The 14547-nt window shown below is 37.2% G+C and overlaps 1 protein-coding gene across 14 annotated transcripts in view; it reads right to left on the bottom strand.

Annotated features, from left to right (window-relative positions):
* heph (polypyrimidine tract-binding protein 1 heph) overlaps window positions 1-14547 on the bottom strand; it is a 418918-nt gene that overhangs the window by 127611 nt on the left and 276760 nt on the right. For all 14 annotated transcript variants that reach the window (XM_074117745.1, XM_074117746.1, XM_074117732.1 and 11 more), the window contains one exon: window positions 4766-4888. In XM_074117745.1, coding sequence (XP_073973846.1) covers window positions 4766-4819 — 54 coding nt within the window. In that variant the 5' untranslated portion in view covers window positions 4820-4888. The remainder of the gene's footprint in view (window positions 1-4765; window positions 4889-14547) is intronic.

The following is a 14547-nucleotide window of genomic DNA, read 5'->3' as shown; positions in this document are numbered from 1 at the left end:
TACCGAATGAGTGGAATACGAGGATGGCCTTGATTATCTTTCGACCAGGTGACCTCGAGGCCACCGGCGCCTCAGTCTGCGAGAAGGATTTGACGGGAGGTTAGTGCAGGACAGGTTGCTGATTAAGGGGTTATGATGTTGGTAAAGTTTGGAGTGGAATTTGATTTAGCGGGGACTGGGCAATGTCAGAAACAAATGGGATTCGCAGGTCGGTGTGGATGGTATGGTTGCTCACGTAGAAGGGTGCATCAGTGATGGTTCGAAGGATTTTTGACTGGATGGGTGGATTCTGTTTAGGTTCGAACGCTTAGCAGTTCAGATGGGAGCGAGAAGTTATAGAATGAAGCAAGAAAATGATTAGAAAAGGAGTACGTGATTTTTAATTTCGGTTAAGCTATAAGGATGGCAGGAATATAGGAGTACTGATCCATCCATTAGTTGTAAGTTTGTATGTAAATAGTTGTATATAGTAGAGGGATGAATGTGTGAAGCGAATGTATTTATAAGTAAGAACGGAGAGAGTGATATTGTAGTGATAAGCACCTAGACGATGCAGGCTGTATGGCGAAAGCCAATGCCAAGAAAAGAAAAGAAAAACAAAAAATCATCAACGATGATCAGAACTTTACCACTTAATCCGCTTTCTAGGCATCATCAGGAATATTCTTGTCAACTTCCATTTATCTTGGTCCTATTTTTATCTTATTTCTGTTCTATCAACCATGATTTTAATATCACAAGTAACCAGTAAGCGCTTTAATTTTTTTTTTTGTGCTTTGCTATTTTTGAAGCGTCTTACCAACAAAACGTGTTTTGTTTATTCACGGTATTACTCTTGAGAATTCTAAACCAATCAAATTATGAAACAACCAAAAAAAGCTTAATGATAAAAGAGAGAGAACAGATTCAAGGTAATTGCAAAGTAAAGAGGGCATTACTGGGAGGGGGGGCATGAAGTGTGCGTAGCGTACCCAGTTTATACAGTAAACATGAAGGGAAATAAAGCATTGTTAGTAGTCAGGAGTGGCAGGATAAGCATACCACCACTCACAGTGCTAATTAAATCACCTTTAATTAACAAACAATTACGTTCGGCCCGCAGGGATTACCAGTGAATCTACTCAGGATCTACACAATCACACACACACAAACAAACACGTTCACAATAAAGCGATAAATCAGGAGGATCTCTTTCTCTGCCACTAAATAATACTAAAACATAACAACATAACTGAGTAAAATAGCCGGATTGTCGTTAATACGTTTGTACCCCATGTACACATACATAGTGGTTGTATGTCACATAGAGAGAGGGAGAGATGGGCATATATCTAACGTATGTTCATGCCCGAGCCGCCATATATAACAGGTGGAACAGGCTGAATGGAGGGAAAGATACACCCTCACCTGTGTGCATTGCTCTGCAGCTGTGATATGATGCAAAACATAGTAAGTTCTATAACAAAACGCACTACTACCACCACTACTACTAACATAACTATCGTAAACAGAATATTTTGGACGAACAGATGAATATTGTTTGTTTTGTACAGACCACCAACACCACTACCAGTAGCGCTGCAAAATAGGTTATCAACTTCGTTTTACTAACTGTGCATGAAAAGAGCCACATAGGGATTTTGAATAATATAGGTTAATCTAGTGTACAGATTAGGATAGCAAAAGTATGTGATAGGTTATGGGACTTACGCACTTACGCAAGTGATCACTTACGACAGTATTTTCTATAGCCAGAAAACCCTATCCTACTTTAATCCTACTTCAATTCAAAACTTCCTTTTACTCTTTGTAAGGAACAAAGAACCGTGTTCAAACTGTGCATTAATAACATCAGATTTTATTCCTACTAAAATTATCCAATCAAACTGACTTGTTATGATGAACAATTTAATATATCTATATCCATTAAAAACAGACTTCCAAATTTGTAACTGTTCAAAAATTACAAACACTAAAGTTGGATGTTTGGCATTTCTTTGGAAGGGTAGCAAAAGAACAAAGTGATTTAAGCATTTCCGCAAGATGGTTCAATGACTACCAAATAACATCAGATTTTATTTCTACTAAAATTATCCAATCAAACTGTCTTATTATGCGGAAGTTGGAAGATTGGCATTTCTTTGGAAGGGTAGCGAAAAAACAAACTGATTTAAAGCATTTCCACAAATTTGGTTCTTAATGACTGCCAAATTCAGTCACTAGAATCCTTCTTCTGTTTCATACAAGACGATTACGACCAACCTGGAAATTAGAGTGGACTAGGATCACCTTAAGGAAAATAGCTTAGAGTTTTGACTATAACTACAAATCACAGTGGTTCTAAGTACTTTTTAAAAAAGTTAAATAAGTATGAGTTGGCAATTTTTTTTTTTTTTGCCTTTGTGCTACAATCAGCGCGTTAGCGATATAAGTAACAATGATACAACAGAGTAGTAAATGATAAGGTAACGAGTGAAGAAGTTACCCAGTGGTAACACTCCAAAACATTATATGGTTAGTCACTCTCTTCACTTGAGAGGAGATCACGAGGCCACTGTCTCTTAAGGCGTCTTGTCGGGTTGTCAGGAAGAGTTCTAGAAGAAAGATTTTGAGCGAGAGGATTTATATGAGATTGCAGGCTGAAGTGCATGTTTTCTATATCTTGTTTTAGCAACTTCGGTGATAAAAGGAATGTTAAGGTCAGTGTGTATAGTCCAGGTTGGAGGCATAAAATGGAGCGTTTACTTATAGTTCGAAGTATTTTAGATTGAAGAGATTGGAGCGTTTGGTTGAACCCCACAGCTCTATTCCATACGCCCAGATGGGTTTCAAAATAGAAGTATAAATCAGTCTTTTGTTGTCTAGAGAGCAAAAGTTGGCAAAATTTAAACTCACAATTCCGGCTGTTACAATCACTGATCACCTGATTTCCATTACATACAGTCACTTCCGCTGTCAACTATACTGTTCTACTGGGGCTTAAAGGAAGTCTGCAAACATTCCGCAACGCCCCCTTCGCCACCAATAAGCTTTGGGACAAGGTAGAAGACTAGTAAGTGTTCCCAGGCGAGCGAGCACCCAGAATGGAATCTGGGTGTCACACAGACGAGTCTTCTTCAGCTCGGATCCGGGTAAAACATGAAGAAAGTGAACTATGGTTGCTTTTACTTTGGGGACACCACAGTCATCCTAATCCGTTGAAATTACAGGATGTCAAAAAAAATGCTCGATCCTCACAGACTGTGGACATACAGTTTACACTTAAGGATTCACTTATTTCCGATTCTGCAGCATATATCGTACATAAATTTCACCACTTTTTGGAAACCAATCAACAATTACGTGCCGAAGCAAGTGTCTATACTCTGCCGACAATGACCAATTTGCTTAATAAAGCTGATTGTTAATTAATGTTGCAGCCTTGACTGCAGTGTTCTTGAATCATTAATGTCTTGATGAGTAAGAGAGGACCGCGGCGATGAGCGCAGAAGGTCGCTGGTCCAGATCTTGGTGGTAGTAGCTAAACTTCTACAAAATTGTTCTAAGAGCCAAAATAATAAGCTCTTTTAATAAGAGTTATACCAGAATCCTCAACTTTTAAAACCAACATCTCCAAAAAAAGGCAAAGCATAAATGAAATAAGCTCCCTTCCTTACTTATACTTCTATTAGAAGTTATCCATCGAAATTAAATGTAGCCATTTGTTAAATATTACAAAAATGGTGAAAACAAGTTTAAATTAAACAAAGCACACGCCATAAACAGTTCAAGCTTTTCAAAAAAGTTCAACGTATTAAAACTAAAGCACTCTTTCCATCCCTGCCAGATTCAGTAAATGAAATTGCTTTCATATCATGGAAATGGAGAAAAACAAATTATATTCAAAAATAAATTTAGAAAAATAAAACAAACGGGAAAGAGAGAAGAAAACTTCCGCCGCAAATCTAAACCCTCTTCATTACATATTTATAAATATGAGATAAAAACGGAAAAAAAATCAAAATCTGTTACAAAAATAGTAAGAACAGATCTAGAACAAGTTTAATAATCACGTAGGCCTTCGTTTCCAATTTTATTAAAAACCTGTTTTTAAGGATCATAAAGGTGTCCTAATTAGGTTTAGCTGTGTACCTGGAATTCCTGTGAGGGAAAACATTTTATCTTGATTTTTTTTTTGTTTTTCCCTAATACTTTCCACTTAGGGGAAATAATTCGTCAAAATTTTATAATCGAATTTTCACGTAAAATACAACTTTTTGAGATCTTTTAGTTATGATGGAAATTATCGTTTTAGCGATGGTTTTCTTTTCTGGTCGTAGGTTTTCCCTTGTTATAATTACATTAGTTAAAATATCCAAGGCCTAGATCAGGAAACGAACCTTAGTATTATAACAATACATCATCTTAGTTTTGCGGGACTCGCCTCTTATATATAAGGCTACCGTGGCGCCTTATAATACTGTAACTTCCTTATAATGAACTATCGCAGCTCTTAAAATATCATTTCTTAATTGTTTCAAATAAAAGTGATCCAAACTTTTTTGTGAATTTTCCGTTTTCAAGTTATAGTAGACACAAAGACACACCCTCCCAAATTTGTAAAAACACTTTTTTGGCCATTAAGGGACAACAAAAAAAGGGCATATTTCCTGTTAAAAAGAATAATTATCCCCAAGGGATTCTATGAATGCTCTTCCTTACGAAGAAAAGGATTCAAAGCAGAAATTAAAATAGAAAAAAAAAAAAAAAAATCATACAACATTACCTTTTTGATATCGTTATTGTTTTCCGAATGATTATTGTGTTGTGGAGATCCCATGACACCTGCAGGGGTCGGGGTACCGCCTCCACCACCTCCACCGCCACCTCCGAGCACCTCACTGGTTCGCTGTAACAAACACGAATCACAAATGTTAATGTTTCTAGTTTAACTATATAATGATCTAAATATCTCTAAGATTGCTGAAAACAGATGGTTTTACCGAACTTACAGTACATCGCTCGCTCCTAAACATTCTTTATCTTTGTGTATCAATAAATTCTAGTCAGTAGATGTTATAAGAAAGAAGGAAACTGTTTCCATTGTAAGGTTAGTTTTATAACAACAACGACAACTAAAAACAAAGCACTGCACAATTCGAAAGGATAAAACCAAACCGAAGAGGGGGAAAACGCGAAATAAAGTAGGAATTAAAAGAACTGTTTGGTGAACCGGATACAGTTGTTCCTATAAAGAGGGGAAGATTGAAATGTGGAAAGGATGCCTCAGAATAGGCTCTCGTGGAAAGCCAGCAGGATCAAGGATCACAAGAACACTCTCGGCTTAGGCGATTGGAAGGAGATCTAGAGGAAGACACGCCGGGTTGGTGTGGCGGAAGAAGATGGCGCATCAAGGCCCAAAGTAAGGAAAACTTGTGGAGGAGGTCCTTCAGATCCTATTCGAACGAAGGACTATCGATTAGTAATTAAAATCGAGATTTTTAATTATGTTTTGAATAGTCACTTACGGTTCCCCATTTGCCTCAAATTATATGACAGTAATGATGCAATTATTTATTGATCAGATTAGGTGTTGGACCCAAATTTTAAGGCTAACTGGAGTAAGCCATTTTTCTTTCTCCGGCTATGCGATACATCATGTAAGAAGATAAACCATCATATAGAACGGTAAATTTGAGAGATCAAATGCTGGTATAACCGAAGGACCTAATCGATAACCTGAAGATTTAGGACTCATTACTGGAAATATCCAACAAATATAGCCTAAAATCATATTTTTCCTTTAGACCAAGCCCCAGACCGGGAATCGAACCTAGTACCACAATACTTCTAGGCGGTTGAATGTGAAGCCCGTCTGAAAAAAAAATAGGCATTACTTCTCTTTTATAGGCTAAAAAAAGTAAATGCTTTAGTGACTATATTCAGTCACCTAATTTTGGAAACCAAATTGAGTATTTTGAAGTATTCCTATCTAGAAAGTGGAGGAAGCCCTGTTCACTTCTTTACTATGTAAATCGGAGTTAAAATTACACGTGGTTCAAGCGGAAAGCTTTTCCCTGAAGTGCCAATGGGAAGAGGGTATAAAAATGTGGTCGCCAAGCAAAACTGAGGGAGCTAATTAGCTACCAGCGGGACTATCAGCGAAAACCAGAGGAAGATTATCCTTCCGGTTTGAATTTTTAAACAGGAATAAACTGAGCAGATGTGTTCAAAGGAACAGAACAGCCAAAAGATCCACTACGGCTCCCGGAAGTGTTCCGAAACTTCCCACAAAGAATGTAGGCGTCCGGCACAACAAAGTGTGCATTTTAGGTGATGTCTGACGACTTAGGGGGGATGCTGATGTCTGAAGTCTAGTGTTCAGGAGAGTCTACGCTAGTTCTTTTCATGCAAGTGTTTGTAGGGGAGTGATTACTCGCAAGGACGACGCTAAGACTGCTATACTTAGTTAGGAGTCTCACTCTAGAAGTAAGTTACTTGTTACAAACGAATGAATGAAACATTTTTACCTTTTTTTAAATAAAATATATTTAAAAAATTTAAATCCAATCGTTGAAATTAAAATATAACTCAATTATGTTTATTCCAAAAAAATTAAACTAAAATAATTAATTTTCAAAGTTTAATTTTCCCGACATGGAAGACAATGGCCGCAGGCTGACTGTCGAGTTGCACAGTTTTTATTAATAATTTATTGTTGAAAGAGTAGTTTCATTATAATATTAATAAAATTATAAAATCATCATTTTGTATTATTAAAATATTAATTATTACAGTTAAATTTTGATGATATACCCCCCTCCTTTAATGGAGAAGTTATTGAAGCATTAATATCAATTTACGTGTCCCCCAAAACATCACCATCCTACACTCAACGAGCACCGGGGCTTACTCAAACAAAATGGAAGTTATCCTCAATTTAGAATGAGCTCATGAAGTTTCCATCTCTTTTCCTCTGTTGATAACTTTAGGTAGTTTCCTCCACCTTTACGGGAAATCGTCTTAAAACACTCTGTTCGTTAATATTATCGTATTGAATGAAAAATTTCCTAAAAGTTCGAACTTGTTTTAATGTTATGATGACGCTTTTAATGATCAGTCAAAGTTCTCAGAAAGTCTGCAGAAGAATTGGGGTTGGGAACCGTTGGGGTTTTAGGATAGATACCCTGAGTTCCAAACTCCCAGCACTCGGTTTCATTGGGCAATTTGAAGTCCATCAGTAAAGAGGCCACAAAAAAAGGGCTTTTAGGCCTCATCTGATGTGGTATGTAGCAGCCACTCAGTGTATATTTGATAGGGAAAACAAAAATGTTTAATGGAAATCAACAATGGCTTTCCCAACATAAATTGAGAAAATATCAAAATGAAATTTCCTAATGAAACTCTCGTTGAAATTAAAATTTAAATAATAAAGACCAAAAAAATAAAAAATTAAATTTAAAAAGGCACATTGAACAATTTAAAGCAGCACCAATCAGCGTGCAGAATGTGTATGCACAGAACAATGACGCTTGTTACGTCACTGGAATGGCTTGAATAATAGATAGTGTATGAACAATAAGCAGCACTCCCCACCACCAACCGCTAGTAACCAATCAAACATGCTATAAATTATTAAACAATTAATTTATATTTTCCTCTCTAAAAATATTGTGCGCATGCCTGATTTTTTTAAATAATATATTTATAAAATAAAAAATATTAAGTTAGAAGTAGAAAATTTTTGAAAAGTAAAATGAATTAAAATGGCGTATCCATCTGGTAAGTAAGGGAACTTTAAATTAATTTTGAAATATTTATAAGACAAAAAGAAAAGACGCTTTTAGAAATGAAATTGTTCCGAAAATTCCAAAAAGGAAGAAAATGGGAAAATCCAGACTAAAGTTTAAGCAAGAAAATAGACTATGAAATGAATGTAGCCAAAATTTATTGGTAGGTATACTGAATGGGCTAGCTTTGATTGGCCCGTGATTAGCACGATATAGTAAGGATGGGTGATCCCTGAATGTAGTAGCTGAGATATGAGAGGCTGGAAAAGCGGTGTATCAACTATCAGGTAGATAACTTTGAGAGGGGGGATTGGCTCCAGGGTTGCTTTTGGAAGAGCACTCCTTTGGCTCTCTGTTGCAGCACAGTTCAGGCCCCCCCGTTCAATAAGATAAAATTGGAGCATCCTTTGTGGAGGTAATGTTTCTGTGAAGATTTAGGGGGTCTTAAGGAACTGTTTTGGGAGATGAACAACGACGACCAATAAAATCACTTACTTTCAGTATTCATAGAAAATGTAGAGATCCAGATTTTGTTAAATGCTAATTCCAAAATCTCGTAAATCTTAATATTTCAAAGGGGGGGGGCAGCTTCAAATTAATAGACCCAACTGATCGCTATGTAATTATGGTTCCAATGAATTTCTCAATACCCATTAATCTGGAACAACAGTTCCCGTATCTACATGGTGCATTGAAGTAGAGGCATGTAAATCTGTGTGCTTCGGATATGGAATTGCAGAGCGTTACATGTTCTATGGAAATGAACAAAAATAATCAATGAGGTAATAACAAAAAATTCTTTCAGTAAAGAGGATATAGAGCTAAAAAGAACTATAGAGCTAAGAAAGAACTGTAGAGCTAAAACGGAAGTCCAAATTTAAGCGAGACTAAAAAAAACGCCCATCTTTTTCAAATTCAGAAAAAGCGCAAAAAATGTTGACCCTTGACTTTACTTCCTTCTTTACTTACTACTCTTCCTCCTTAAAGCAAGGAAGCTACTTCCTCCTTAAAGCAAGGAAGAGCAGGAAACAATATTAGATTCCCTAGGTGTACACCCAGTTAAGCTTTTGCCCAAAAGTTCTTTTACCTGTTCAAACCTATAAAAATACATTTCTCCAGGTAAAGAAGGTCTGTTTACTTTGAATATGTGAATACCAAGAATGCGGCGCGAAGAAGTAGATGTTGGAGGAGGATGGCAGTTAGAAGGCCCCCAACATCCGCCGGTACAATTACCAATTCCAATATCTATTCGCTGGAACATTGCAGTGCCATAAAACTGAATAGTGGTGATGACTATATCTATTCCAGTTATACAGCAAGCAAAGTGTTTGTTGTTGTTGATGTGCTGCATCTACATTGAAGATTAGATGTAGATAAAAGCATCACTCTGCCTCGTATCTGCTGAACAGAATCATATCATCTCTACTACAACTACGAGTAGATCTCTGTACCATGTTTGACACACTTGTACACTAACACAACCAATAGTTCTTCTACCAAGTACCAGAGTAACCATTCCCCCTAATGTAGCAAAAACACCAGCTAGCTAAACAGTACTCACCCCCGCCGACAACTCTTGAGGGTGGTACATATATTTGAAATTCTTATGAGAGAATACAAAAGGATGATACAAAGAGCTCTTACAACCTCCCCAACGGGACAAACAAACAGCGGTTTGACTAAGCGATGTCTACATTACCTAGACATCATTCCTCCATCAGTCAGACAGGAAACTACATACTCTGCAACACGTCACACATTACTAGTTGCAGTGAATCTCGTTGTCTCATATCATTTCCTTCTTCCTACCATTCTTAAGGTAAAGATACTTTCCAAAACTAAGAATCTTAAGACATATTCAACAATTATTACTAACACGATGTTCTAGATCAGCGTTTCCCAACCTGTAGTACGCAAGTTGCTTGTTGGTGGTACGCGAAAAATAATCAATAATGGCGGACAGAAAACATTTAAAAAACAAAATTAAAGCATAAAAATATCACAGAAACGTTTTTTCCTATAATTCATAAAAAATATTTTAATTAATAATATTATACAGTAAAATTGTTAATATGTACAGCAATAAGGTTAGTTTGTCTTCAAGATATACGAGAAAATATAATAGCACTTTTAACAAGATTAAAATTGTCTTTCATGGAGTATTTTCCAAAACTCGAAATCACAAATGATAATTGGATTTTAAACCCCTTCTATAAAGAAAATTTAGGAAAAGCTACATCATTATCGATAAAAAGAGTAAAGTGATAGATTCGGCCATCTAAGGATGATGTTACACCACCAAGGACATTGTTGTCAATATTAATATAAATGTATTTTGTGTGGATGTAAAGTAGAAGCGGTAAGAAGATAAAACTAGGGTCGGCCGTTTGCAGTTTGTAAGTGCAGGAGGAACACGAAGTGCGCTATAGAGAGCAGGAGGTATCGCTGAGAAAGTTACAGAGTTGTATGTAGAGCAAAGGAAGTGAAGGATGATGAAGATTACAACGGAAGTGTGGCAGGTATGTGTAAAGCAGTGTTTACATATTCAACAGCCCCAGCAAGGAGTTAGTAGCACTGTATACATACTCGTACTACTAAGAGCAAAGCGCACTCATCAATTAGTTAACAGGAAAGGAGGCTGTGTGCTTGGCTCTCTCCGCAGATGGTCTGTCACTAACACAACTAGTGATGGAAGAGAAATAGATACCTAACACCCACAACACTAGCCACATAGACAAGACACTGTCTTCTATAGATTCACTTCCTTGTTCTTCGACTTCATCACACCTCCTCTTTACATGCACACCCTGTCATCGACACCATTAAGAAACTACTTCCGTCACGCAAAATATTCACAAAAACCTCTTTACAATAAAAGAATTACACCACAATCATGGCTCCTTCTCAGCAGCTCTCTTAATTCCATGCATATTTCTTCCAAAACTATGTACACAACGATCTTGTTTATTACACTAGGAAGTCCAATATGTCACCAGAATAGTTCTATTCCTGAATAGTGCAACCAATGTTGCTGTATGCCTATACATACTGGAGCGTTGCTTGTCTAACCAGCTGCAGATGATGCAGGATAAGTTCTTCTTCAAATTAGCGACAATCTTTCCTTCGATACACTCGCATAATAAATCTGTACATTGCTACTAGCACAGTGTATGTTGCTCACCGTATTAGAGTTACCACGCAGAACCGCAAATATGCAGACTGAGTAACTATCAGCTTTCGCAAGAGAGATCGGTAACTGTGACTTGGACACCGTAATTATAGAATGAAGAACGCTTTGTTATAAACTTGGGGCCATGTAGCTAAATTTGTAGTTTAAGTAAGCTGATAATCTATGTGAATAAAGATCTGTATATCCACTTTAGATTAGATTCTATTAAAGGGCGGTTCGCACGCAGGCAATCCAAAATGCCCATTGTTCTCCGCCCTGGTCCTCTCATTTCATAAGATCGGTGTCTCTTAACCTTCAAGACCAACAAATCCGGCTAGATATTGCCGAATAACAGTACAATAAACTAATAAAGTAGTGCTACAGGACCCCAGGGTATCAATGGCGACTCAATCGCCACAGTGCACTGAATAAACCTAGAAAGTTCGTCAAGATAACCAGGTTTGCTTTAATTACACTATGTAACACCAATTTTGTCCCCAGCTTTTAAATGTTATACTCCAATTGCTTATGTCAAATTAAAAATAGCTAACATTCATCATAAACTTCGCTTTTGTGACCACGGCAACGAAAATTATGCATTTTTACTATGGAAACAGACGCTTTTGCATCTTCTCATTCATACAGTCAGACTAAGAACACTATATGCATTGCAGATGTACACAGATTACCAAAAACTGTTCAGAAATGTGCGGTTTACCGAGATTTACGACTATACTGCAAATCAGTTTCACGAATCAATCCCCAAATATAGTCGCCCATCATGTTTTCGTTATATTGTCCTTGGTAACGGGGTTCAAAGTTCATAATGTCCTGGTGAAAGCGCTCGCCTTGCTCCTCTGAATAAGCTCCCATGTTCTCTTTGAACTTATCAAGATGAGCATCAATGGATATGGATTTTGATTGTCATCCTTCAGTCCATTGCAGCATAGTTCTTTATCAGAGTCTGAACCAGTGGTATATAGATTTCATGGTTTTATCACCTGAACTTCGCACCTTAATTCAGTCATTCATTTTTCATCCCTAAATCAATCATCTCTCACGCTCTCTCTCTCTCTCTACTTCTCTAAACTTCCGCCAGGTTTACCAATGCCATTAGTGGTGATCTAGAGGGTTGTTTAATAGCCCACTTGCCTGGGAAACCTCTTGAAGAACCCGGTTTTCTTGAATCCCTATTTACACAAAACGAATTAAGAGAGGAAATCTTTGGGGAAGAAAATTCAAATTACTCGGAAAAATACTGATAATCAGCTGAAAATAATAAGTATTTACAACTGCGAAAATTAGGTCCTTACGAGGAGTATGATGAGGTAATATGATCATGGTCAAGTAGTATGACATGTGCACAATCGATATTCTTGGGGCCGACTAAATATTTACAAAAGTCTGATGTAAAGGAAAAAAAAAAGAAAAAACCGACTTGGAGATCTTGAAGAGCAAAAAGTTTAGAAAACAGTTTATTACCCACTCACTAACTCACGGCTACTCTTGCTTGAAAGAATGATCTTGTAAGTTCTTGACTTCTTCCAGACTGGAGAGTGAGAGAGAGGAGAAAAGGCAGTTTTATTGAGAAGAGCAAGTATTCAGGGGCCCACTAACACCTGCACACTGACAAAGCGACAAACATCAACAGAAAGTGAACGGTTTTCTGTACAAACAGTCGAACATTTAGTAAAACGCAATATCCGCACTAACACTCTCTTATCATTCCGTAAATGTTTGTCTCTAAATTTGTACGGTATAGTGTGTGCTGAAGAAGAAAGAATCGTTTAGTTTCCGTCTTAAGTAATTTACCATTTTCCTCTACACTGTTTGTTCATCTTAACTAAAAACAGAAATACCAACACAGTCCTGTATATTGTCACAAGATGGACTCTCTAAGTGCGTAAGAGTGTGCCAGACTCCTCACATAGGGCTACTATCAACTAGGGTGTAAGTTACCACACTAAAACACTAGTCACTCAATTTACTACTTACTAGCTAGATATCCATTTACAAATGAAACATTCCTTTCGCTTTTATTTGTTCCCCAGACTCTTTTTGACAGCAAGATGAAGGACCCCCCCCAGTCGCCCCTTCCGTGAATAATAACACATACATCAAAAACTATAAAAAATAGTTAATCCAACTAAGGATCATCGTACGAAAAATATCCACATTTTAAGATGCATTTCCTACGGGCAGATTTTAAAGGTGATGTTTCAGTATTGTTGACTTCATACTTCCGTACACGAGAACTTTACCGCAGAAAAAAAGCATTTCGGCGCCATGGTAGTCGAGCGATTAGAGGCAAGGTCTGCAAAGCTAATATGAGGTCTGTAAATTAAGTAATGACTAATTTTTTTATTCAAAAAGAATTACAATTCTATATTGTCACCTTCAAAATAACTTCGTTCTGAAGCCAGACAGCGGTGGAGACGTTTCCTCCACTCCTCATAGCAGTGCTTGAACTCCGATACTGGAATAGCTTTCAGCTATTCGAAGTTTTCAAGAACCTCTCGGTAAAAGTGTTGATTGACCGTTTGACATTGAGGACTTTGTGGACGATTCCGTGGATCGAAAAAGGGTCATTCGTGTGTGACCAAACATCAAGAACATGTGGGTGTTGCATCTCGATAGTGCTCCTTGTCACACAGCAATTTCAATAAACGAGTTTTTGGCCAGTAAAAACATTCCTGTGGCTCCTCAGCCTCCTTATTCGCCTGACTTGAGTCCTTGTGACTTTTTTCTCTTCCCGAAGTTGAAAAATCACCTCAAGGGAACTTATTTTGGGGCAGCCCGAAAACATTCAAACGGCTGTAACCGACCAGCTGAAGGCTATTCCAGTATCGGAGTTCGAGCACTGCTATGAGGAGTGGAAGAAACGTCTCCAGCGCTGTGTGTGGCTTCAGAAGGAAATTATTTTGAAGGTGACAATATAGAATTTTAATTCTTTTTGAATAAATTTTTTTAAAAAATGAGTCTCATTACTTAATTTACAGACCTCATATGTATTGTGATACTGGGTTCGATTCCCGGTCTAGGCCTTGGATTTTGTTTAATGGATAAAGAGTGAAATTAAAAGTAAAGTCCGCCTCTGCCCACGACATGTAATTGGTAATTTTGGAGGGGGGGAATAGGCATTACTTTACCTTTTAATAACATTTTACAGTTAACATACCCGTTTATTGTATTGAAAATGACCAAAAGGGAGCTTTACAGTTAACATACCCGTTTATTGTATTGAAAATGACCAAAAGGGAGCACTCAAAACCAATTATCCTCAAAAAAACGGCCTACACAGAATTATCTTTACAACATTATACAAGTAACAGCTACAAATCTAAGCACTGTCTAATCTAGTATAATTGTAAAGAAAATCCATAATGCAATTATTCAGGAAATTCGCCAGAAAAGTGATACGACTTTTTTTTTGAAAGTTTTCAGGTTGGGTTTTTTTTTTTTTAAATCCAGGAATTTCAACAACAATCTGAATCTTCTTTATGTAAACGATAGCACTGCTGGACACTGCCCAAAATATACGAGCTTGAAAAGAAAGCATCCTCACCTTTCCTACCTAGAAGGGCCACTAATTGAGTTCCTCAGGGGAAA

This window comes from Rhodnius prolixus, unplaced genomic scaffold (genome assembly GCF_049639745.1).
Source record: "Rhodnius prolixus isolate KJV_2025 unplaced genomic scaffold, Rpr scaffold_2, whole genome shotgun sequence".
In the NCBI taxonomy this organism is placed as follows: domain Eukaryota; kingdom Metazoa; phylum Arthropoda; class Insecta; order Hemiptera; family Reduviidae; genus Rhodnius; species Rhodnius prolixus.
Note: the sequence above shows the minus strand (reverse complement) of the source record. Positions and strands in the feature narration are given on the sequence as shown.